The sequence below is a fragment of the Pseudophryne corroboree genome, chromosome 4 (assembly GCF_028390025.1).
Source record: "Pseudophryne corroboree isolate aPseCor3 chromosome 4, aPseCor3.hap2, whole genome shotgun sequence".
Lineage (NCBI taxonomy): Eukaryota > Metazoa > Chordata > Amphibia > Anura > Myobatrachidae > Pseudophryne > Pseudophryne corroboree.
Window position 1 is genome coordinate 677,848,104 of NC_086447.1, and position 26,480 is coordinate 677,874,583.

The following is a 26,480-nucleotide window of genomic DNA, read 5'->3' on the forward strand; positions in this document are numbered from 1 at the left end:
GCACCCAAATGGGTCACTTTGTGCATTTCAGATTGCCACCCCCATCATTTAAACTGAAATTATGATGTCGCGCCTGTCTGCACAAACAATTGACTGGCTGCCGGCATGGGACTGAAAGAAAAGAAGTGAATACCGCCCTTTAGGCCCATACAGACTAGGAGATTTTCATTTCAAAAGACTTTGACAACATCTCTGAAAAATATGCACATTTATTGGCAAGCTGTTCAATCAGATTGTGATGTCATTCAGGTGCTAAAAGGGAAGGGTAATTCTGTGTAAGAAAAAACATTGTTATCCCTAATGCACACTGAGTGAAAAATACTACTACATAATAATCAGATAATGAGATCTTAGTTGCGTATATCTGCAGATATAGGGTTAAGCCCCCCAGGCCGATCGGCAAGGCGTCTCCGTCACTGGGGGTCCCTAATACTAGGTGGTATCTGATTATGTAGTATTATTTTTCACTCAGTGTGCATTAGGGTAACAATGTCTTATCTCTGAAAATATATATCTATCACCCAAAGTAGTGCATACTTATTGAGCGATTTTCCCAAAGAACAAGATTATTTTTAGGAGGCGAAAGACTTTGCTGAAAATCTTTCATTACAGAAGCTATTTACATAATGGGCTGGGTTTGAATTCCAAGGGATTCTTTTTGAATTCGTTCAGCCATCATCGCCAAGGGTAGGGCCACACATAGCGGCCAAGTGCTTGGCTGGAAGGAGACTGCACATGGGCGCCCATGAAGGCGTCCACACGTGTGGCAGTTCCGTCGCTGCCAGATCCAACCGCAGCATGCTGCGGTCGTGCCGGATGACGGGACAGCGGGATTTCATTAAGAACACCTACATTTCAATGTGTGTGTTCACACAGTGCTACTGTGCTGCACTGTGTAACATTGAAATCCCATGTGTCACTGGCCGTATCGTGTTCTGCAGCATCCTTGTGCACACACAACCTCCCTCCCGCTATATGTGGCCCTACCCTAAAGAGTGGGAGCAGAGGCCATTTTACGACTTTGCTGCCGTAGTATGTAGAAAGGGGTACTCTGCTGCCGTAATGTGTAAAAAGGGGGACTGCTGCTTGCAATTTATATACAATTTATATGTTATGTATATGTTATACATAAACATTGTTGGGCAGTGGTGTGAGAACATATACATTGCTGGCCTCTGCCAGCAAAGTATATATTATTGGCATACATATTCATTGGTGGGCAGTGGTGCCAGTAATATATACAGTGGGGATTGAAAGTTTGGGCACCCCAGGCAAAAATTCATTTTAATGTGCAAAAAGAAGCCAAGGAAAGATGGAAAAATTTCCAAAAGGCATCAAATTACAGATTAGACATTCTTATAACATGTCAAAAAAAGTTTGATTTTATTTCCATCATTTACACTTTCAAAAGAACAGAAAACAATAAATGGCGTCTGCAAAACTTTGGGCACCCTGCAGAGTTAATACCTTGTACTGCCCCCTTTGGACAGCTGAGACCTGGCATTGTCATGGATTGTTCTCATTCATCGTCTGGAAAGATCAGGTGATGTCAATCTCAAAGGTTTAAAAAGCTCAGACTCATCTGACCTTGCTCCAACAATCAGCACCATGGGTTCCTCTAAGTAGTTGTGTAGAACACTGAAAATGAGAATAGTTGACTCTCACAAAGCAGGAGAAGTCTATAAGAAAATAGCAAAGCGTTATCAGATGCCCATATCCTCTGTTCGGAATGTAATTAAGAAATGGCAGTCATCAGGAACAGTGGAAGTTAAAGCAAGATCTGGAAGACCAAGACAAACATCAGACAGAACAGCTCGCAGGATTGTGAGAAAAGCAAGTCAATATCCACGTTTGACTGCACGATCCCTCCAGGAAGATCTGGCAGACACTGGAGTTGTGGTACACTATTCGACTATAAAGAGATAATTGTACAAATATGGTCTTCATGGAAGAGTCATCAGAAAAAAACCTCTTCTACATCCTCACCACAAAAATCAGCATTTGAAGTTTGCAAATGAACAAATAGACAAGCCTGATGCATTTTGGAATAAAGTTCTGTGGACCGATGAGGTTAAAATAGAACTTTTTGGCCGGAATGAGCAAAGGTACGTTTGGAGAAGGAAGGGCACAGAATTTAATGAAAAGAACCTCTATCCAACTGTTAAGCATGGGGGTGGATCAATCATGCTTTGGGATTGTATTGCAGCCAGTGGCACAGGGAACATTTCACGAGTAGAAGGAAAAATGGATTCAATAAGATTCCAGCAAATTTTGGACGCTAACTTGATGCCATCTGTGAAAAAGCTGAAGTTAAAGAGAGGCTGGCTTCTACAAATGGATAATGATCCTAAACACACCTCAAAATCCATGGTGGATTACATCAAGAGGCATAAACTGAAGGTTTTGCCATGGCCTTCACAATCTCCTGACCTCAACATGATTGAAAATCTATGGATAGACCTTAAAAGAGCAGTGCGTCACAAACAGCCCAGGAATCTCAAAGAACTGGAAGACTTTTGTAAGGAAGAATGGGCGAAGATACCTCAAACAAGAATTGAAAGACTCTTGGCTGGCTACAAAAAGCGTTTACATGCTGTGATACTTGCCAAAGGGGGCAGTACAAGGTATTAACTCTGCAGGGTTCCCAAACTTTTGCAGACGCCATTTTATGTTTTCTGTTCTTTTGAAAGTGTAAATGATGGAAATAAAATCAATTTTTTTTGACATGTTATAAGAATGTCTACTCTGTAATTTGATGCCTTTTGGAGATTTTTTCTATCTTTCCTTGGCTTCTTTTTGCACATTAAAATGAATTTTTGCCTGGGGTGCCCAAACTTTAAATCCCCACTGTACATTGCTGGCCTCTGCCAGCAATGTATATATTACTGGCCTACATTCTGTTATCATTGGTGGCCAGTGGATACCTGGTCACTGCAGCGCTCTATCCTGTTCATCGTGCTGCTGCTCCTCCTCCGTGAGTTGTGGGGCTGGTCTGCCGGCTGCGGCTGCTTCGTGAGTGGCTTGGGGTGAGAGTGAGGAGGGACCGCTGAGGTAGCGCCAGAGTATGATGACAGTTCATCCATCATGGCTTGCGCCATACACACTGAACAACGATGGATGAGCGAGGTGGGCAAAACACACAATTGCCCACCTTGCTGCTGGTGATGCGGGAGTACGCATCAGCGCTCATCACCCGCCCATACACACCAGTAGATTTTGAGCTCAAAATGCCAAAAGTGAGCTGCTTTGAACTCAAAATCTTCTAGTGTGTATGGCCTTTATTTAGTCAATATGAAAGTCCCCTGTATAGGCCTTTACAGATTTTTTTTTTCTTTTCTTTTTTTTTTTTTAGATCCCGTAACACTATTTTAAATAAAAAATGAAAATGTAATGTCAGTCATCCCTTAGAATGTAAGCTCTCACGAGTAGGACCCTCTTCCCTCATGTACTTATCCTTTTCTTACTTTGATTATCCTCAACTGCCCATATCCTGCAGTTTTGTGGCCACATTGGAAGTTATCTCTATGTTGTTTACTAGTGTAGTTATGCTTAGTTACCCTGTACTTGTCCTATATTGTCTTCAACTGTAAATCACTGTTTTCCTGTTTTGATTATGTGCATATGTTCTCTGTAATTGGGCGCTGCTGAACCCTTGTGGCGCCATATAAACAAAGGATAATAATCTAATAGTATTTGCTTGAAGTGCATTTTCTAGTAATGTTGACCATTTGTTTAATATTTTAATAATGGCAACTTTTTTCTTCTATTTGTCTTAGGTTGGAAAAACGCTGATTAATGACCAAAGCCTTAAAGTGTGTAGAGACTGTGGCTCTCCTTCAAAGTATGATTCCTTACTACACAGAGCAATTTGCACCCGGGAAAGTTGTCAGTTGGACTTCTGTACACTTTGCAACTGTGAATTTCACTTTTCCAAAGATTGTGTGAACATCAGATCTCGGAATCACAGATATTTATCGGACACTCTTCCTGGGAGTAAAAAGAGCAAACAAAATCTGCGTCGGCTGTAACTTGTAAAGAAAAGACTGAACAAATATATTTAACTGAAATGGGACCAGCAAAATAGCAACCCTATATAATTTTATTTTTTTTAAAGGAGATTTGGGAGTATAATTTAATCTCTTAGCAAAAATATAGTTCACATATAATGGACAAACTTCTCTGTAATCTAGATTTTGCACATCAACCGCTGCTAATATCTGGGTTCTACAGCAATTAACTACATTTATTAATTTGTTATGTGAGGGACAGTGCCTTAATTTTCTAATGTTTGTTATATTAATGAGGTTCTTAAAAGTATGTAGTTATGTCATTGCTACTTATGGAGGGGTTTGACCATTGTGTGGTTGCAATGAGTTACTGTGCAAAGTGGAAACCGTTTGCCTTTTAATTGGTTTTAAGTTACTGGATTCTCCCTATCCATTTCATTTTTACCAAAATATTATATTGAAAAGTGTTTTTAGGCATTTTGTAAATATGTAATGGTTTCCATAGTTGTCTTTTTTTTCTTTTCTTCTAAAGACAGTTATTTTTACACAGTATTTCAAAACATTTGTTTCCATTTTTAGAAATGAATAGAACAATCAAATTTTGTACATGGCTGTAAATATTTTTAAATGTATGTCTGTTATTTTTTTATTCTCCATCAGTACGTACGTGTGCAGGATTTTATTTGCACTATGTTAAATAAATTATTACAAATGTAATTCCTTAGCAGTCTGCTTTCAATTAACAAAGTGATGTCTTAAATGTATATTAGTACAGTAGTCAGGAATTGTTAATCATGAGGAAAAGGTCCTTTTTTTTTTTTTTTTTTTTTTTTTTTTTTTCCTGGGCGGGGTTATTTTATAGGGCTTAATATTTTTTTTATTTCCAGTAGTCTCTTACTTCACTTCCTGTGTTCCATGACTTAAATGTACCTCAAATGAAACTAGGTGCCGTATCAGTCGGCATACTGTATGTTAACACTAAAAGCGATCTCAAATGTGTATAGATAAGGTAGTAAGGTATTGGTGATCATGAAGAAAAATATCGGAAAGCGGAGGGGGTGTTTCGAGGGCTGCTTCTACTAGTCCAGAGGTTCCCTAACGCTGTCTTTCAGGCACCCAAATGGTATAGGTTTTAAGTATGTCCATGCTCGGCCACAGGTGACTTTTATTTAGTACCTCAGTCAATTTGATTTAACCATTTGTGCTGAGCCGTGGATATTTAAAACCTGGACCTAGAACATGTATATTTAGTGATTAGTGATAAAAACTACAATTCCTCTTCAACATAAGACAACCCAGTGATAGGAAAATGGAGAGTTCTTTAAAAATAAAAACACAAGTATGGTATTACCATGGCGCCTTGAGTTCTGTTTGGAGAAAGAGCGCTATATAAATAAAATTATTTTCTCTAACGTCCTTGAGGATGCATGGGGAATAGACGGGCTCCGCAGGAGACTGGGCACTTCTTTAAAGAAAAGATTAGGTACTACATCTGGTGTGCACTGGCTCCTCCCTCTATGCCCCTCCTCCAGACCTCAGTTAGAATCTGTGCCCGGCCTGAGCTGGATGCACTTAGTGGGCTCTCCTGAGTTCACTAAAAGAAAAGTATTTGTTAGGTTTTTTATTTTCAGTGAGATCTGCTGGCAACAGACTCACTGCTATGTGGGACTTAGGGGAGAGAAGCAAACCTACCTGCTTGCAGCTAGCTTGTGCTTCTAGGCTACTGGACACCATTAGCTCCAGAGGGATCGAACACAGGGCCCGACCTCGATCGTCCGGAGCCGCGCCGCCGTCCCCCTTGCAGAGCCAGAAAACGGCGGCTGAAGACTTCGGTCTTCAATAAGGTAGCGCACAGCACTGCAGCTGTGCGCCATTGCTCCCACAGCACACCACACGCTCCGGTCACTGGTGGGTGCAGGGCGCTGGGGGGGGGGGCGCCCTGGGCTGCAATTAATATACATTTTGGCAATAAAAAGCACATAATACAGTGTTTAACACTGTATATGTGCAGAAACCCCCGCCATTAACGTTATAAAAAGCGGGAGAAGCCTGCCGTTGAAGGGGCGGGGCTATCTCCCTCAGCGCAGCCAGCGCCATTTTCTCTTTACAGCTCCGCTGGAAGGACGCTCCCCAGGCTCTCCCCTGCAGTATACACTACAGAAAGGGTAAAAAAAGAGAGGGGGGGCACATAAATTTAGGCGCAAATTGTGATATAAGCAGCTATAGGGGGAAAATTCACTTTGTGTATAGTGTATATCCCTCTGTTATATAGCGCTCTGGTGTGTGCTGGCATACTCTCTGTCTCCCCAAAGGACTTTGTGGGGTCCTGTCCTCAGTCAGAGCATTCCCTGTGTGTGCGGTGTGTCGGTACGGCTGTGTCGACATGTTTGATGAGGACGCTTACGTGGAGGCGGAGCAGGTGCCGATAAGTGTGATGTCGCCCCCTGCGGGGCCGACACCTGAGTGGATGGATATATGGAAGGTATTAACAGACAGTGTCAACTCCTTGCATAAAAGGTTCGATGACGCAGCTTTGGGACAGCCGGCATCTCAGCCCGCGCCTGCCCAGGCATCTCAGAGGCCGTCAGGGGCTCAAAAACGCCCGCTACCTCAGATGGCAGACACAGATGTCGACACGGAGTCTGACTCCAGTGTCGACGAGGATGAGACAAATATACAATCCACTAGGGCCATCCGATGCATGATTACGGCAATGAAAAATGTGTTGCACATTTCTGACATTAACCCGGTTACCACAAAAAAGGGTATTATGTTTGGGGAGAAAAAGCAGCCAGTGACTTTTCCCCCATCTGATGAGTTAAATGGATTGTGTGAAGAAGAAGATAAGAAACTAGTAATTTCTAAGCGGTTACTAATGGCGTACCCTTTCCCGCCAACGGATAGGTTACGCTGGGAAACATCCCCTAAGGTGGACAAAGCGCTCACACGCTTATCAAAAAAGGTGGCACTGCCTTCTCAGGATACGGCCGCCTTAAAGGAGCCTGCAGATAGAAAGCAGGAGGCTGTCCTGAAGTCTGTGTATACACACTCAGGTACTATACTGAGACCTGCTATTGCTTCAGCATGGATGTGTAGTGCTGCAGCAGCGTGGTCTGATTCCCTGTCTGATAACATTGATTCCCTTGACAGGGACACTATATTGCTAATTATAGAGCATATTAAAGACGTAGTCTTCTATATGAGAGATGCACAGAGGGACATTTGCCGGCTGGCATCTAGAATTAATGCAATGTCCATTTCTGCCAGGAGAGTATTATGGACTCTGCAGTGGACAGGTGATGCTGATTCTAAAAGGCACATGGAAATTTTGCCTTATAAGGGTGAGGAATTGTTTGGGGACGGTCTTTCGGACCTCGTATCCACAGCAACAGCTGGGAAGTCGACTTTTTTACCTCGGGTTCCCTCACAGCCTAAGAAAGCACCGTATTATCAAGTACAGTCCTTTCGGCCTCAGAAAGGCAAGCGGGTTAGAGGTGCGTCCTTTCTGCCCAGAGGCAGGGGTAGAGGGAAAAAGCTGCACCATACAGCCAGTTCCCAAGAACAAAAATCCTCCCCTGCTTCCACTAAGTCCACCACATGACGCTGGGGCTCCACATGTGGAGCCAGGTGCGGTGGGGGCCCGTCTCCGGAACTTCAGCGACCAGTGGGTTCGCTCACAGGTGGATCTCTGGGTTCTACAAGTGGTATCTCAGGGATACAAGCTGGAGTTCGAGACGTCTCCCCCTCGCCGTTACCTCAAATCAGCCTTGCCAGCTACTCCCCAGGACAGGGAGGTAGTACTGGCGGCAATTCACAAGCTGTACCTCCAGCAGGTGATAATCAAAGTTCCCCTCCTTCAACAGGGACGGGGTTACTATTCCACAATGTTTGTGGTACCGAAACCAGACGGTTCGGTGAGACCCATTCTAAATTTGAAATCCTTGAACACTTCTATAAGGAAGTTCAAGTTCAAAATGGAATCGCTCAGGGCGGTTATTGCAAGCCTGAAAGAGGGGGATTACATGGTATCACTGGACATCAAGGATGCTTACCTACATGTCCCCATTTACCCACCTCACCAGGTGTACCTCCATTTTGTGGTACAGGACTGCCATTACCAATTGCAGACGTTGCCGTTTGGTCTGTCCACTGCACCGAGGGTATTTATCAAAGTAATGGCCGAAATGATGATACTCCTTCGGAAGAAGGGAGTTCTAATTATCGCGTACTTGGACGATCTCCTTATAAAGGCGAGGTCCAGGGAGCAGTTGTTGGTCGGAGTAGCACTATCTCAGGAAGTGCTACAACAGCACGGCTGGATTCTGAATATCCCAAAGTCGCAGCTGGTTCCTACGACGCGTCTGCTGTTCCTGGGTATGATTCTGGACACAGAACAGAAGGTGTTTCTCCCGGAGGAGAAGGCCAAGGAGTTGTCATCTCTGGTCAGAGACCTCCTAAAACCAAAACAGGTGTCGGTGCATCACTGCACGCGAGTCCTGGGAAAGATGGTAGCTTCTTACGAGGCAATTCCATTCGGCAGGTTCCATGCAAGGATCTTTCAGTGGGATCTGTTAGACAAGTGGTCCAGATCGCATCTTCAGATGCATCAGCTGATCACCCTGTCCCCGAGGGCCAGGGTGTCTCTGCTGTGGTGGCTGCAGAGTGCTCATCTTCTCGAGGGCCGCAGATTCGGCATACAGGACTGGGTCCTGGTGACCACGTATGCAAGCCTCCGAGGTTGGGGGGCAGTCACTCAGGGAAGAAACTTCCAAGGACAATGGTCGAGTCTGGAGGCTTCCCTACACATAAATATTCTGGAACTAAGGGCCATTTACAATGCCCTAAGTCAGGCAAAACCCCTGCTTCAAAACCAGCCGGTGCTGATTCAGTCAGACAACATCACGGCGGTCTCCCATGTAAACCGACACGGCGGCACAAGAAGCAGGATGGCGATGGCAGAAGCCACAAGGATTCTCCGATGGACGGAAAATCACGTGATAGCACTGTCAGCAGTGTTCATTCTGGGAGTGGACAACTGGGAAGCAGACTTCCTCAGCAGGCTCGACCTCCACCCGGGAGAGTGGGGACTTCATCCAGAAGTCTTCCAGCTGATTGTAAATCGTTGGGAAAGGCCACAGGTGGACATGATGGCTTCCCGCCTCAACAAAAAGATATTGCGCCAGGTCAAGGGACCCTCAGGCGATAGCTGTGGACGCTCTAGTGACACCGTGGGTGTACCAGTCGGTTTATGTGTTCCCTCCTCTTCCTCTCATACTGAGGATAATAAGAAAGAGAGGAGTAAGAACTATACTCATCGTTCTGGATTGGCCAAGAAGGACTTGGTACCCGGAACTACAAGAAATGATCTCAGAGGACCCTTGGCCTCTGCCTCTCAGACAGGACCTGCTACAGCAGGGGCCCTGTCTGTTCCAAGACTTACCGCGGCTGCGTTTGACCGCATGGCGGTTGAACGCCGGATCCTGATGGAAAAGGGCATTCCGGTTGAAGTCATTCCTACGCTGATAAAAGCTAGGAAGGATGTGACAGCAAAACATTATCACCGCATATGGCGAAAATATGTTGCTTGGTGTGAGGCTATGAAGGCCCCAACAGAAGAATTTCAGCTGGGTCGATTTCTGCACTTCCTACAGTCAGGAGTGACTATGGGCCTAAAATTGGGATCCATTAAAGTCCAGATTTCGGCCCTGTCTATTTTCTTTCAAAAAGAACTGGCTTCACTGCCTGAAGTTCAGACGTTTGTTAAGGGAGTGCTGCATATTCAGCCTCCTTTTGTGCCTCCAGTGGCACCTTGGGATCTCAACGTTGTGTTGGATTTCCTAAAATCACATTGGTTTGAGCCACTTCAGACCGTGGAGTTGAAATATCTCACGTGGAAAGTGGTCATGCTTTTGGCCTTGGCTTCGGCTAGGCGTGTGTCAGAATTGGCGGCTTTGTCATGTAAAAGCCCCTATCTGATCTTCCATATGGACAGGGCAGAGTTGTGGAATCGTCCGCAATTTCTCCCTAAGGTGGTATCAGTGTTTCATTTGAACCAACCTATCGTGGTGCCTGCGGCTACTCGGGACTTGGAGGCTTCCAAGTTGCTGGATGTAGTCCGGGCCCTGAAAATCTATGTTTCCAGGACGGTTAGAGTCAGAAAAACTGAGTCGCTGTTTATCCTGCATGCATCCAACAAGCTGGGTGCTCCTGCTTCTAAGCAGACTATTGCTCGCTGGATCTGTAGCACGATTCAACTTGCACATTCAGCGGCTGGCCTGCCGCATCCTAAATCAGTCCAAGCCCATTCCACGAAGAAGGTGGGCTCTTCTTGGGCGGCTGCCCGAGGGGTCTCGGCTTTACAACTTTGCCGAGCTGCTACCTGGTCGGGATCAAACACGTTTGCTAAATTCTACAAGTTTGATACCCTGGCTGAGGAGGACCTTGAGTTTGCTCATTCGGTGCTGCAGAGTCATCCGCACTCTCCCGCCCGTTTGGGAGCTTTGGTATAATCCCCATGGTCCTTACGGAGTACCCAGCATCCACTAGAACGTCAGAGAAAATAAGATTTTACTCACCGGTAAATCTATTTCTCGTAGTCCGTAGTGGATGCTGGGAGCCTGTCCCAAGTGCGGAATTCTGCAATACTTGTATATAGTTATTGCTTAACTATAGGGTTTTTTCTTCTGAGCCATCAGTTTAATGAGGCTCAGTTGTTGTTCATACTGTTAACTGGGTATAGTTATCACGAGTTGTACGGTGTGATTGGTGTGGCTGGTATGAGTCTTACCCTGGATTCCAAATCCTTTCCTTGTAATGTCCGCTCTTCCAGGCACAGTTTCCCTAACTGAGGTCTGGAGGAGGGGCATAGAAGGAGGAGCCAGTGCACACCAGATGTAGTACCTAATCTTTTCTTTAAAGAAGTGCCCAGTCTCCTGCGGAGCCCGTCTATTCCCCATGGTCCTTACGGAGTACCCAGCATCCACTACGGACTACGAGAAATAGATTTACCGGTGAGTAAAATCTTATTTTTTCACAGGGAGCACTGCTGGCAACAGGCTCCCTGCATCGAGGGACTGAGGAGAGAGGAGCAGACTTTCTTGTGAAAGATAGGCTCTGCTTCCTCGGCTACTGGAAACCATTAGCTCCAGAAGGGGTGAACGCAGGTTTTTACTGGGCGTCCACCCCTGGAGCCGCGCCGCCGTTCTCCTCACAGAGCTAGAAGTACAGAAGACAGAAGTCGTCAGGCGGCAGAAGCCTTCAGCTTCACTGAGGTAACGCATAGTGATGAGCACCGGAAATTTTTTGGGTTCGGTTCCGCGGCCGTGTTTTGGGTTCGAACGCGATTTGGCAAAACCTCACCGAATTTTTTTTGTCGGATTCGGGTGTGTTTTGGATTCGGGTGTTTTTTTCAAAAAACTCTAAAAAACAGCTTAAATCATAGAATTTGGGGGTCATTTTGATCCCAAAGTATTATTAACCTCAATAACCATAATTTCCACTCATTTTCAGTCTATTCTGAACACCTCACTATTATTTTTAGTCCTAAAATTTGCACCGAGGTCACTGGATGGCTAAGCTAAGCGACCCAAGTGGCCGACACAAACACCTGGCCCATCTAGGAGTGGCACTGCAGTGTCACGCAGGATGGCCCTTCCAAAAAACACTCCCCAAACAGCACATGACGCAAAGAAAAAAAGAGGCGCAATGAGGTAGCTGTGTGAGTAAGCTAAGCGACCCTAGTGGCCGACACAAACACCTGGCCCATCTAGGAGTGGCACTGCAGTGTCACGCAGGATGGCCCTTCCAAAAAACACTCCCCAAACAGCACATGACGCAAAGAAAAAAAGAGGCGCAATGAGGTAGCTGTGTGAGTGAGCTAAGCGACCCTAGTGGCCGACACAAACACCTGGCCCATCTAGGAGTGGCACTGCAGTGTCACGCAGGATGGCCCTTCCAAAAAACACTCCCCAAACAGCACATGACGCAAAGAAAAAAAGAGGCGCAATGAGGTAGCTGTGTGAGTAAGCTAAGCGACCCTAGTGGCCGACACAAACACCTGGCCCATCTAGGAGTGGCACTGCAGTGTCACGCAGGATGGCCCTTCCAAAAAACACCCCCCAAACAGCACATGACGCAAAGAAAAAAGAGGTGCAAGATGGAATTGTCCTTGGGCCCTCCCACCCACCCTTATGTTGTATAAACAGGACATGCACACTTTAACCAACCCATCATTTCAGTGACAGGGTCTGCCACACGACTGTGACTGAAATGACGGGTTGGTTTGGACCCCCACCAAAAAAGAAGCAATTAATCTCTCCTTGCACAAACTGGCTCTACAGAGGCAAGATGTCCACCTCATCATCATCCTCCGATATATCACCGTGTACATCCCCCTCCTCACAGATTATCAATTCGTCCCCACTGGAATCCACCATCTCAGCTCCCTGTGTACTTTGTGGAGGCAATTGCTGCTGGTCAATGTCTCCACGGAGGAATTGATTATAATTCATTTTAATGAACATCATCTTCTCCACATTTTCTGGATGTAACCTCGTACGCCGATTGCTGACAAGGTGAGCGGCGGCACTAAACACTCTTTCGGAGTACACACTTGTGGGAGGGCAACTTAGGTAGAATAAAGCCAGTTTGTGCAAGGGCCTCCAAATTGCCTCTTTTTCCTGCCAGTATAAGTACGGACTGTCTGACGTGCCTACTTGGATGCGGTCACTCATATAATCCTCCACCATTCTTTCAATGGGGCGAGAATCATATGCAGTGACAGTAGACGACATGTCCGTAATCGTTGTCAGGTCCTTCAGTCCGGACCAGATGTCAGCATCAGCAGTCGCTCCAGACTGCCCTGCATCACCGCCAGCGGGTGGGCTCGGAATTCTGAGCCTTTTCCTCGCACCCCCAGTTGCGGGAGAATGTGAAGGAGGAGATGTTGACAGGTCGCGTTCCGCTTGACTTGACAATTTTGTCACCAGCAGTTCTTTGAACCCCAGCAGACTTGTGTCTGCCGGAAAGAGAGATCCAAGGTAGGTTTTAAATCTAGGATCGAGCACGGTGGCCAAAATGTAGTGCTCTGATTTCAACAGATTGACCACCCGTGAATCCTTGTTAAGCGAATTAAGGGCTCCATCCACAAGTCCCACATGCCTAGCGGAATCGCTCTGTGTTAGCTCCTCCTTCAATGTCTCCAGCTTCTTCTGCAAAAGCCTGATGAGGGGAATGACCTGACTCAGGCTGGCAGTGTCTGAACTGACTTCACGTGTGGCAAGTTCAAAAGGTTGCAGAACCTTGCACAACGTTGAAATCATTCTCCCCTGCGCTTGAGACAGGTGCATTCCACCTCCTATATCGTGCTCAGTTGTATAGGCTTGAATGGCCTTTTGCTGCTCCTCCAACCTCTGAAGCATATAGAGGGTTGAATTCCACCTCGTTACCACTTCTTGCTTCAGATGATGGCAGGGCAGGTTCAGGCGTTTTTGGTGGTGCTCCAGTCTTCTGTACGTGGTGCCTGTACGCCGAAAGTGTCCCGCAATTCTTCTGGCCACCGACAGCATCTCTTGCACGCCCCTCTCGTTTTTTAAATAATTCTGCACCACCAAATTCAAGGTATGTGCAAAACATGGGACGTGCTGGAATTTGCCCAGATTTAATGCACACACAATATTGCTGGCGTTGTCCGATGCCACAAATCCACAGGAGAGTCCAATTGGGGTAAGCCATTCTGCGATGATCTTCCTCAGTTGCCGTAAGAGGTTTTTAGCTGTGTGCGTATTCTGGAAAGCGGTGATACAAAGCGTAGCCTGCCTAGGAAAGAGTTGGCGTTTGCGAGATGCTGCTACTGGTGCCGCCGCTGCTGTTCTTGCGGCGGGAGTCCATACATCTACCCAGTGGGCTTTCACAGTCATATAGTCCTGAGCCTGCCCTGCTCCACTTGTCCACATGTCCGTGGTTAAGTGGACATTGGGTACAACTGCATTTTTTAGGACACTCGGAGTCTTTTTCTGAGGTCTGTGTACATTTTCGGTATCGCCTGCCTAGAGAAATGGAACCTAGATGGTATTTGGTACCGGGGACACAGTACCTCCAACAAGTCTCTAGTTGGCTCTGCAGTAATGATGGATACCGGAACCACGTTTCTCACCGCCCAGGATGCCAAGGCCTCAGTTATCCGCTTTGCAGCAGGATGACTGCTGTGATATTTCATCTTCCTCGCAAAGGACTGTTGGACAGTCAATTGCTTGGTGGAAGTAGTAAAAGTGGTCTAACGAGTACGACTTCCCCTCTGGGATGACCATCGACTCCCAGCAGCAACAACAGCAGCGCCAGCAGCAGTAGGCGTTACACGCAAGGATGCATCGGAGGAATCCCAGGCAGGAGAGGACTCGTCAGAATTGCCAGTGACATGGCCTGCAGGACTATTGCCATTCCTGGGGAAGGAGGAAATTGACACTGAGGGAGTTGGTGGGGTGGTTTGCGTGAGCTTGGTTACAAGAGGAAGGGATTTACTGGTCAGTGGACTGCTTCCGCTGTCGCCCAAAGTTTTTGAACTTGTCACTGACTTATGATGAATGCGCTGCAGGTGACGTATAAGGGAGGATGTTCCGAGGTGGTTAACGTCCTTACCCCTACTTATTACAGCTTGACAAAGGCAACACACGGCTTGACAAATGTTGTCCGCATTTCTGTTGAAATACTTCCACACCGAAGAGCTGATTTTTTTTGGTATTTTCACCAGGCATGTCAATGGCCCTATTCCTCCCACGGACAACAGGTGTCTCCCCGGGTGCCTGACTTAAACAAACCACCTCACCATCAGAATCCTCCTGGTCAATTTCCTCCCCAGCGCCAGCAACACCCATATCCTCCTCATCCTGGTGTACTTCAACACTGACATCTTCAATCTGACTATCAGGAACTGGACTGCGGGTGCTCCTTCCAGCACTTGCAGGGGGCGTGCAAATGGTGGAAGGCGCATGCTCTTCACGTCCAGTGTTGGGAAGGTCAGGCATCGCAACCGACACAATTGGACTCTCCTTGTGGATTTGTGATTTCGAAGAACGCACAGTTCTTTGCTGTGCTTTTGCCAGCTTGAGTCTTTTCATTTTTCTAGCGAGAGGCTGAGTGCTTCCATCCTCATGTGAAGCTGAACCACTAGCCATGAACATAGGCCAGGGCCTCAGCCGTTCCTTGCCACTCCGTGTGGTAAATGGCATATTGGCAAGTTTACGCTTCTCCTCTGACAATTTTATTTTAGATTTTTGAGTCCTTTTTTTACTGATATTTGGTGTTTTGGATTTTACATGTTCTGTACTATGACATTGGGCATCGGCCTTGGCAGACGACGTTGCTGGCATTTCATCGTCTCGGCCATGACTAGTGGCAGCAGCTTCAGCACGAGGTGGAAGTCGATCTTGATCTTTCCCTATTTTTGGAACCTCAACATTTTTGTTCTCCATATTTTAATAGGCACAACTAAAAGGCACCTCAGGTAAACAATGGAGATGGATGGATACTAGTATACTTATGGATGGACGAGCGACTGCCGACACAGAGGTAGCTACAGCCGTGGACTACCGTACTGCGTCTGCTGCTAATATAGACTGGATGATAATGATATAAAAAATATATATATATCACTACTGCAGCCGGACAGGTATATATTATATAATGACGGACCTGCTGGACACTGTCAGCTCAGCACTGCAGACTCCTAAAGTAAGCTACTAGTATCAAGAAGATAGAAAAAAAAAAACACCACGGGTAGGTGGTATACAATTATGGATGGACGAGCGACTGCCGACACAGAGGTAGCTACAGCCGTGGACTACCGTACTGCGTCTGCTGCTAATATAGACTGGATGATAATGAGATATAAAATATATATATATCACTACTGCAGCCGGACAGGTATATATTATATAATGACGGACCTGCTGGACACTGTCAGCTCAGCACTGCAGACTCCTAAAGTAAGCTACTAGTAGTATCAAGAAGATAGAAAAAAAAAAACCACCACAGGTAGGTGGTATACAATTATGGATGGACGAGCGACTGCCGACACAGAGGTAGCTACAGCCGTGGACTACCGTACTGCGTCTGCTGCTAATATAGACTGGATGATAATGATATATAAAATATATATATATCACTACTGCAGCCGGACAGGTATATATTATATAATGACGGACCTGCTGGACACTGTCAGCTCAGCACTGCAGACTCCTAAAGTAAGCTACTAGTAGTATCAAGAAGATAGAAAAAAAAAAACACCACGGGTAGGTGGTATACAATTATGGATGGACGAGCGACTGCCGACACAGAGGTAGCTACAGCCGTGGACTACCGTACTGCGTCTGCTGCTAATATAGACTGGATGATAATGATATAAAATATATATATATATCACTACTGCAGCCGGACAGGTATATATTATATAATGACGGACCTGCTGGACACTGTCAGCTCAGCACTGCAGACTCCTAAAGTAAGCTACTAGTATCAAGAAGATAGAAAAAAAAAACACCACGGGTAGGTGGTATACAATTATGGATGGACGAGCGACTGCCGACACAGAGGTAGCTACAGCCGTGGACTACCGTACTGCGTCTGCTGCAGTGCTAATATAGACTGGATGATAATGATATAAAAAATATATATATATCACTACTGCAGCCGGACAGGTATATATTATATAATGACGGACCTGCTGGACACTGTCAGCAGAATGCGTTTATAGAATAAAAACACCACACGAGGCAGACAATCACAATATACTGGTGGTCAGTGGTCACTGGTCAGTCACACTGGCAGTGGCACTCTGGCAGCAAAAGTGTGCACTGTTAAAATATGTACTCCTGCTATAACTGCTCCCCAGTCTCCCCCACAATTAAGCTGTGTGAGCAGTGAGCACTCAGCACAGTCAGATATACAGTATTACATAGATGATGCAGCACACTGAGGCTGAGCACAGATATGGTATGTGACTGTGTCACACTGTGTATCGTTTTTTTTCAGGCAGAGAACGGATTAATTAAACTGGTGGTCACTGGTCACACTATCAGCAAGTAGTACTCCTAATATGCTCCCCAAAATTAGTAAATCAAGTGTCTCTACTACTCTCTAGTCTACTCTAAACGGAGAGGACGCCAGCCACGTCCTCTCCCTATCAATCTCAATGCACGTGTGAAAATGGCGGCGACGCGCGGCTCCTTATATAGAATCCGAGTGTCGCGATAGAATCCGAGCCTCGCGAGAATCCGACAGCGGGATGATGACGTTCGGGCGCGCTCGGGTTAACCGAGCAAGGCGGGAAGATCCGAGTCTGCCTCGGACCCGTGTATGAAGCGTGAAGTTCGGGGGGGTTCGGTTTCCGAGAAACCGAACCCGCTCATCACTAGTAACGCACTGTGCGTCATTGCTCCCATACAATTCACATAGTCTGGTCACTGTAAGGGGGTGGGGGGGCAGCAATATAAACCTCTGCATGGCAAAAAGACTATATACATGTACAGGTGGGCTCTGTACATGTATATAAAAGAGCCCCCGCCATATTTTACTAAGTTTGAGCGGGACAGAAGCCTGCTGCCGAGGGGGCGGGGCTTCTCCCTCAGCACTCACCAGCGCCATTTTCTCTCCACAGCACTGCTGAGAGGAAGCTCCCCGGACTCTCCCCTGCTTACACACGGTGAAAGGGTGCTTAAAAGAGAGGAGGGGGGGCACATAATTGGCGGTTTACATATTATACAGCGTTGCTGGGGAAAAACATTTTGTGTTGGTCTCCAGGGTTATTGTGCTGGGGTGTGTGCTGGCATACTCTCTCTGTCTCTCCAAAGGGCCTTGACAGGGATACTGTCTTCAGGAAAGGGGTTCCCTGTGTGTGTGAAGTGTGTCGGTACGCGTGTGTTGACATGTTTGACGAGGAAGGCTCGCTTAATGTGGAGGGGGAGTGCTTGAATGTCAGGTCGCCGTCGGCAACGCCGACACCGGAATGGGTGGATGTGCTGAATGTCTTGAATGCAAATGTCAATCTATTGCATAAAAGATTAGACAAGGCAGAAGCTATGGATCAGTCAGGTAGCCAGTCCATGCCTGTCCCTGGGGCGCCAGGTCCTTCGGGGTCTGAGAAGCGCACCATATCCCAGATCGATGACACAGATACTGACTCTAGTGTCGACTATGAAGATGCAAAATTACAGCCGAAGGTGGCTAAGGGTATACGGTACATGATTATTGCGATTAAAGAGGTTTTGCATATTACTGAGGAACACCCTGTCCCTGACACGAGGGTACACATGTATAAAGGGAAAAAGCCTGAAGTCACTTTTCCATCCTCATTTGAATTAAGTGACTTGTGCGAAAAGGCTTGGGAATCTCCGGATAGGAGACCACAAGTTCCCAAAAGGATTCTCATGGCGTATCCTTTTCCACAAACTGATAGGATACGCTGGGAATCTTCGCCAAAAGTTGACAAGGCGCTGACACGTTTGTCCAAAAAGGTGGCACTGCCTTCTCAGGATACGGCTTCCCTCAAGGAACCTGCTGATCGCAGGCAGGAAATTACCTTAAAGCACATTTACAATCATTCCGGTACTATTGCTCGACCGGCTATGACGTCGGCCTGGGTTTGTAGTGCGGTTGTGGCATGGGCAGATTCCTTATCTACGGAAATTGTCACCTTAGATAGGGACGCCATTCAAATGACCATAGAGCATATCAGAGATGCTGCCTTGTATATGAGGATTGCTCAGAGAGACATTTGTTTAGTAAGCTCCAGAATGAATGCTATGTCTATTTCTGCTAGGCGGCTCTTGTGGACCCGACAGTGGACGGGAGATGCCGATTCAAAGCGGCATATGGATTCCTTGCCTTACAAAGGGGTGGAGTTGTTTGGAGACGGCCTCTCGGATCTTGTCTCTACGGCTACTGCTGGTAAGTCAAATTTCTTACCTTATGTCCCCCCGCAGCATACAAAAAAGGCACCTCATTATCAAATGCAGTCCTTTCGTTTCAGTAAAAACAAGAAGGTACGTGGATCATCCTTTGTTGCCAGAGGGAAAGGCAGGGGGAAAAAGCTGCACACAGCTGGTTCCCAAGAGCAGAAGTCCTCCCCTGCTTCTGCAAAGTCCACCGCATGACGCTGGGGCTTTCCGAGGGGAGGCAGATCTGGTGGGGGCTCGTCTTCGGTTTTTCAGCCACGTCTGGGGTCACTCGCAGGTGGATCCCTGGGCATTAGAGATTGTTTCTCAGGGATACAGGCTGGAATTCGAAGACTTGCCTCCTCGCCGATTTTTCAAATCGGCTCTGCCGGCTTCCCCGTCAGAGAGGGAGCTAGTGTTGGCGGCAATCCAAAAATTGTATATTCAACAGGTGATTGTCACAGTTCCTCATCTCCAGCAAGGAGAGGGATATTACTCAACCCTGTTTGTGGTCCCGAAACCGGACGGTTCGGTCAGACCCATTTTAAACCTGAAATCTCTGAACCTGTACTTGCAGAGGTTCAAGTTCAAAATGGAATCACTCAGGGCGGTCATTGCCAGCCTGGAGGGGGGGGATTGGATGGTGTCCCTGGACATAAAGGATGCTTACCCTCATGTTCCGATACCCCCCCCCCCCCCGCATCAGGCGTTCCTGAGATTTGCAGTGCAGGTCTGTCAGTACCAATTTCAGACGTTGCCATTTGGGCTTTCCACGGCCCCAAGAATTTTCACCAAGGTAATGGCGGAAATGATGGTGCTCCAGCGCAGGCAGGGGGTCACAATTATCCCATACTTGGACAATCTCCTAATAAAGGCGTGATCTCGGGAGAGGTTGCTGGACAGCGTGTCTCTGTCCATGAAGACGTTGCAGATACACGGCTGGATTCTCAATATACCGAAGTCCCAGCTAGTCCCTACAACGCGTCTGACCTTTTTGGGGCTGATTCTAGACACAGACTAGAAAAAGGTTTTTCTTCCGATCGAAAAGGTTCAGGAACTCAGCCATGGTCAGGAACCTATTAAAACCAAAAAAGGTTTCAGTGCATCATTGCATGCGGGTCCTTGGGAAGATGGTGGCTTCCTACGAGGCCATCCCTTTCGGCAGGTTCCATGCGAGGACTTTTCAATGGGACCTCTTGGACAAGTGGTCCGGGTCCCATTTACAAATGCATCAAGGGATCACCCTGTCTCCCAGGACCAGGGTATCTCTCCTGTGGTGGCTGAACAGTGCTCACCTACTAGAAGGTCGCAGGTTTGGCATTCAGGACTGGGTCTTGGTGACCACGGACACAAGCCTCCGAGGCTGGGGAGCATTGACACTGGGAAGAAATTTCCAAGGTCTCTGGTCAAGCCTAGAGTCTTGTCTCCACATCAACGTCCTGGAGTTGAGGGCCGTATACAACGCCCTGCGTCAAGCGGATGTATTGCTTCGGAGAAAACCGGTTCTGATTCAGTCAGACAATGTAACGGCAGTGGCTCATATAAACCGCCAAGGCGGAACAAGGAGCAGAATGGCCATGGCAGAAGCGACCAGGATTCTACGCTGGGCGGAAGGCCATGTAAGCGCGCTGTCAGCGGTGTTCATCCCGGGGGGGGACAACTGGGTGGCGGACTTCCTCAGCAGGCACGACCTGCATCCGGGAGAGTGGGGACTTCATCAAAAAGTCTTCGCACAGATCACGGATCGTTGGGGACTGCCTCAAATCGACATGATGGCATCCCGTCTCAACAAAAAGCTAAAGCGGTATTGCGCCAGGTCAAGGGACCCTCAGGCGGTAGCGGTAGACGCTCTGGTGACACCTTGGGTGTTCAGATCGGTCTATGTGTTTCCTCCTCTTCCTCTCATACCCAAGGTGTTGAGAATAATACGAAGAAGCAGGGTCAGAACAATACTCATTGTTCCGGATTGGCCACGGAGGACTTGGTATCCGGAGCTGCAAGAGTTGCTCGCAGGGGATCCGTGGCCTCTTCCTCTAAGGCAGGACCTGCTGCGGCAGGGGCCCTGTCTGTTCCAAGACTTACCGCAGCTGCGTTTGACGGCATAGCGGTTGAACGCCGGATCCTAGCGGAAAAAGGGATTCCGGAGGAAGTCATTCCTACCCTGATCAAGGCTAGGAAAGACGTGACGTTAAAACATTATCACTGTATATGGCGGAAATATGTTTCTTAGTGTGAGGCCAGAGCTGCCCCTACGGAGGAGTTCCATTTGGGCCGTCTACTTCACTTCCTTCAAACAGGAGTGACTTTGGGCCTAAAATTAGGGTCCATAAAGGTCCAGATTTCGGCCTTATCCATTTTCTTTCAAAGAGAATTGGCCTCTATTCCTGAAGTACAGACCTTTGTGAAGGGAGTGCTGCATATTCAGCCTCCCTTTGTGCCTCCGGTGGCGCCTTGGGATCTTAACGTGGTGTTACATTTCTTCAAGTCACCTTGGTTTGAACCACTCAAAACTGTGGAGTTGAAATACCTCACGTGGAAAGTGGTCATGTTGTTGGCGTTAGCTTCGGCAAGATGTGTTTCCGAATTGGCGGCTTTATCACATAAATGCCCATACTTGGTTTTTCACGTGGATAGGGCAGAGTTGAGGACTCGCCCTCACTTTCTGCCAAAAGTGGTCTCATCTTTTCATGTGAACCAACCTATTGTCGTGCCTGTGGCTACACGGGACTTGGAGGATTCCGAGTCCCTGGATGTAGTCAGGGCTTTGAAGATTTATGTGACCAGAACGGCTAGAATCAGGAAGACTGAAGCTTTGTTCGTTCTGTATGCTGCCAACAAGGTTGGCGCTCCTGCTTCAAAGCAGACTATTGCTTGCTGGATCTGTAACACGATTCAGCAGGCGCATTCTACGGCAGGATTGCCGTTACCGAAATCGGTTAAGGCCCACTCCACTAGGAAAGTGGGCTCTTCTTGGGCGGCTGCCCGAGGGGTCTCGGCATTACAGTTGTGCCGAGCAGCTACTTGGTCGGGGACAAACACCTTTGCAAAGTTCTATAAGTTTGATACCCTGGCTGAGGAGGACCTCCTGTTTGCTCAATCGGTGCTGCAGAGTCATCCGCACTCTCCCGCCCATTTGGGAGCTTTGGTATAATCCCCATGGTCCTTACGGAGTCCCAGCATCCTCAAGGACGTTAGAGAAAATAAGATTTTACTTACCGGTAAATCTATTTCTCGTAGTCCGTAGAGGATGCTGGGCGCCCGTCCCAAGTGCGGACTTCTTCTGCAAGACTTGTATATAGTTATTGCTTACATAAGGGTTATGTTATAGTTTTTCGGTGGAACCGTGGCTATGTTGTTGTTCATACTGTTAACTGGGTAAGTTTATCACAAGTTATACGGTGTGGCTGGTATGAATCTCGCCCTTAGATTTACAAAAATCCTTCCTCGTACTGTCCATCTCCTCTGGGCACAGTTTCCCTAACTGAGGTCTGGAGGAGGGGCATAGAGGGAGGAGCCAGTGCACACCCAGAGTCCAAAGCTTTCTTAAAGTGCCCTATCTCCTGCGAAGCCCGTCTATTCCCCATGGTTCTTACGGAGTCCCAGCATCCTCTACGGACTACGAGAAATAGATTTACCGGTAAGTAAAATCTTATTTTCTCTTTCATCCATCTCGGGGATGCTGTGCTGTTGTGGGTTAGAGGTGTGTGGTAGTGGAGTTTGGCACAGAACTATCAAAACCTGACTCCTCCCCCTCTAACCCCTCCCATCTCCTTCCTGCCTAGCTAGCAACTCCGTTTTAGTTTTGTGCCTGTGGAGTACAGACACAGGTTTTTTTTTTTCTCTGATGATTTTAGTTAGGTATTTTATTAGCTTGGAGTGCCTAGTCCCTGTATACAGGTGAGCGGTACTGCTAGAGTGGGGTTAGTTAGGAGTTTCCTACTCTACTCTGCCACTGGAGGCCACCACACTTCGGTCACTGGGACTTTATTCCTGTCTCTAAGAAGTTGGCAGTGAGGAGGTACAGGATAGTCACAATCTGTCTCTTGACAGTATTTGTCTATCCTTCCTATATCTTTTTGTATACTGGGCAACTTCTCCCTCCCTGTGCACTCCCCCGACCCCTTCCCCCCCCCCACAGACCTCTCCCCCCCCCCACAGACCTCCCCCCCCCCCCCCACAGACCTCTCCCCGGAGGTGAGTGCTGGCGCTTAGTAGCGAGGGATTTCCTTATCCCTGCTACTGTTTTGCTGTGTAGTCTGGGAGATTGGTGAGTCACTCCCCGGGGGCCGCCAGACACTTTACCCGCTACCCGAACAGAGCCGCTGTGTGTAGCGGCGCGCGGGAGCTGCGGACTACCAGCTGCAGCGCGTCTACTGTGGGCAGACCCGGCGCTTACGTGATTCAAGAAGGGACGGATTCCCGCCCTGCACTGCTTGCCATCCAGCCTCATCTGACCTTGCTCCTACAATCAGCACCATGGGTTCCTCTAAGCAGTTGTGTAGAACACTGAAACTGAGAATAGTTGACGCTCACAAAGCAAGAGAAGGCTATAAGAAAATAGCAAAGCGTTATCAGATGCCCATATCCTCTGTTCGGAATGTAATTAAGAAATGGCAGTCATCAGGAACAGTGGAAGTTAAAGCAAGATCTGGAAGACCAAGACAAATATCAGACAGAACAGCTCGCAGGATTGTGAGAAAAGCAAGTCAATATCCACGTTTGACTGCACGATCTCTCCAGGAAGATCTGGCAGACACTGGAGTTGTGGTACACTATTCCACTATAAAGAGATACTTGTACAAATATGATCTTCATGGAAGAGTCATCAGAAGAAAACCTTAGAGGAGGAAGGTAAAAAAAAATTGCCTTCCGGACAGCCTCCCCATTGCCAGTCATCAAATTAAGTTTCTTGGCATAAGATTTGACTAGGGCAATTATGCCACCGCAAATTGGGAAAGGAAGCTGGAAGAGGCAACTTGGAAAGTAACGAGCCGGAGGGGATGGAAATTCTCTCTAAGGGAAATGGTTGTCCTGTGCAAAACTTACTTGATCCCTTTGTTTTTGTACGTCAGTTACATGTTTTTTGCTGCAACCATTGTGCTCAAAGGTTGGTTCATTGTTCTTTCTACTATTGTGGGGGAACAAAATGAATATGGTCAGGAGGGTCATCGCCTGCAAACCGAGGGCTGAAGGGTGACTGGACATGGTCAACCCAGCTTTTTAAAGATGAATATTGGTGGTCTTTTTTTCTGAGACCCCCCCCCCCCCCCCCCCCTCGGTGGGCAGTTGGTTTCAGGGAATGGGTGTCTCCCTTTCCCACAGCATGGATGGAAGGAGGTAGTTTGAAAAGTCTTCGGGCTATGAGAGGCTACCTCCCAATCTATGTGGTTTGGTGTCTGAGAGTATTGGGGCGATGCGGTTTGGAGGTGGGTGAGCTAAGTGACCTCTGTAGGAAGGAGTTGGGGAAGAGGATCTTGCAAACTCACTTCCATGTCCCATTGGCCCTGAGGGATTGCCCAGGTGCTGCATGTTCCGAGGGGATTGCTCTGATAAATTCTCAGAGGGTTCCGTTGAAATTCAGGGATATTGCCTGGCTATCTTTCCAGGGGAAGCTCTATGTTAGGGGGAACTTGAAGTTTAGAAGGCCCTATGATCGTGATTGTCCACGGGAGGAGTGTCAAGGAATGGAGGAAAGCATGGACCACTTCTTGCTTCAAAGTCCCTTTAATAAAGGTGTTTATAAGAGAGTGTCAAGTGCTCTGGGAAAACCTTGCCTTTCTGGTATGAATTACCAGAGATGGGACTATGGGGCATTCAAAAGGTATGATGATTATGATTTGTGCACAATTTTTTTGATTAGCTTAGTAAGATATCATTTGTGGAACACACGGTACCAGGTTTCTTTGAGGAATAAAGTCCTTCCCTGTGAGGAGGTGGTGGGTCTGATCTTGCATGAAGTGAAACGGATGATGGAATTGGAGGAGGAGAGGTTGGATGCCCTCAGCTAGTCTCATTTGTGGTGCCAGTTGAAGCCCCCTTAGTGGGTGGTGTTTGATTTCTCCTTCTCCAGGATCTAATATGGCTTGCTATATTTCTTCACTTTTTTCCGTTGATTAGGTTTTGGTATGGTTGATGTTTTGAAAAATGGTTTGCATACACTGGGAGGCCCATGAACATTCATTATTTCTCTAACGTCCTAGTGGATGCTGGGGACTCCGTAAGGACCATGGGGAATAGACGGGCTCCGCAGGAGACATGGGCACTTTAAAAAAGAATTTGGATTCTGGTGTGCTCTGGCTCCTCCCTCTATGTCCCTCCTCCAGTTTGAATCTGTGCCCGGACGAGCTGGGTGCTATTTAGTGAGCTCTCCTGAGCTTGCTATAAGAAAGTATTTTGTTAGGTTTTTTATTTTCAGGGAGATCTGCTGGCAACAGGCTCCCTGCATCGTGGGACTGAGGGGAGAGAAGCAGCCCTACTCTCTAAAGATAGTTCCTGCTTCTTAGGCTACTGGACACCATTAGCTCCAGAGGGATCGTACACAGGATCTCACCCTTTGTCATCCGATCCCGGAGCCGCGCTGCCGTCCCCCTCGCAGAGCCGGAAGACAGAAGCCGGGTGATAGAAGCAAGAAGACTTCGAAATCGGCGGCAGAAGATTCCAGTCTTCACTGAGGTAGCGCACAGCACTGCAGCTCTGCGCCATTGCTCCCACATACTCCGGTCACTGTAGGGTGCAGGGCGCAGGGGGGGGGGGGGGCACCCTGGGCAGCAATTAGGACCTCTTGGCAAAAGTTACACATATATACAGTTGGGCACTGTATATATGTATGAGCCCCCGCCATAATAGTGTACAGAAACGCGGGACAGAAGCCCGCCGCTGAGGGGGTGGGGCTTCTTCCTCAGCACTCACCAGCGCCATTTTCTCTCCACAGCTCCGCTGAGAGGAAGCTCCCCAGGCTCTCCCCTGCAGATTCACGGTAGAAGAGGGTAAAAAGAGAGGGGGGCACATAAATTTGGCGCAAAAACATAATTTCTCTGACGTCCTAGTGGATGCTGGGAACTCCGTAAGGACCATGGGGAATAGCGGCTCCGCAGGAGACTGGGCACAAAAGTAAAGCTTTAGGACTACCTGGTGTGCACTGGCTCCTCCCCTATGACCCTCCTCCAAGCCTCAGTTAGATTTTTGTGCCCGGCCGAGAAGGGTGCATTCTAGGACTCTCCTGAGTTTCTAAGAAAAAGTTTAGTTTTAGGTTTTTTATTTTCAGTGAGACCTGCTGGCAACAGGCTCACTGCATCGAGGGACTAAGGGGAGAAGAAGCGAACCTGCCTGCTTGCAGCCAGCTTGGGCTTCTTGGCTACTGGACACCATTAGCTCCAGAGGGACCGAACACATGCCCAGCCTCGGAGTCCGGTCCCAGAGCCGCGCCGCCGGCCCCCTTACAGAGCCAGAAGCAAGAAGAGGTCCGGAAAATCGGCGGCAGAAGACATCAGTCTTCACCAAGGTAGCGCACAGCACTGCAGCTGTGCGCCATTGCTCCTCAGGCACA

At 47.6% G+C, this 26,480-nt stretch overlaps 1 protein-coding gene across 3 annotated transcripts in view; it reads left to right on the forward strand.

Annotated features, from left to right (window-relative positions):
- Positions 1 to 4,724, forward strand: part of MTRF1L (mitochondrial translation release factor 1 like) — a 165,629-nt gene extending 160,905 nt beyond the window's left edge. For all 3 annotated transcript variants that reach the window (XM_063917851.1, XM_063917850.1, XM_063917852.1), the window contains exon 5: positions 3,777 to 4,724. In XM_063917851.1, the coding sequence (XP_063773921.1) occupies positions 3,777 to 4,028 (252 nt within the window). In that variant the 3' untranslated portion in view covers positions 4,029 to 4,724. The remainder of the gene's footprint in view (positions 1 to 3,776) is intronic.
- Positions 4,725 to 26,480: the final 21,756 nt, after the last annotated feature.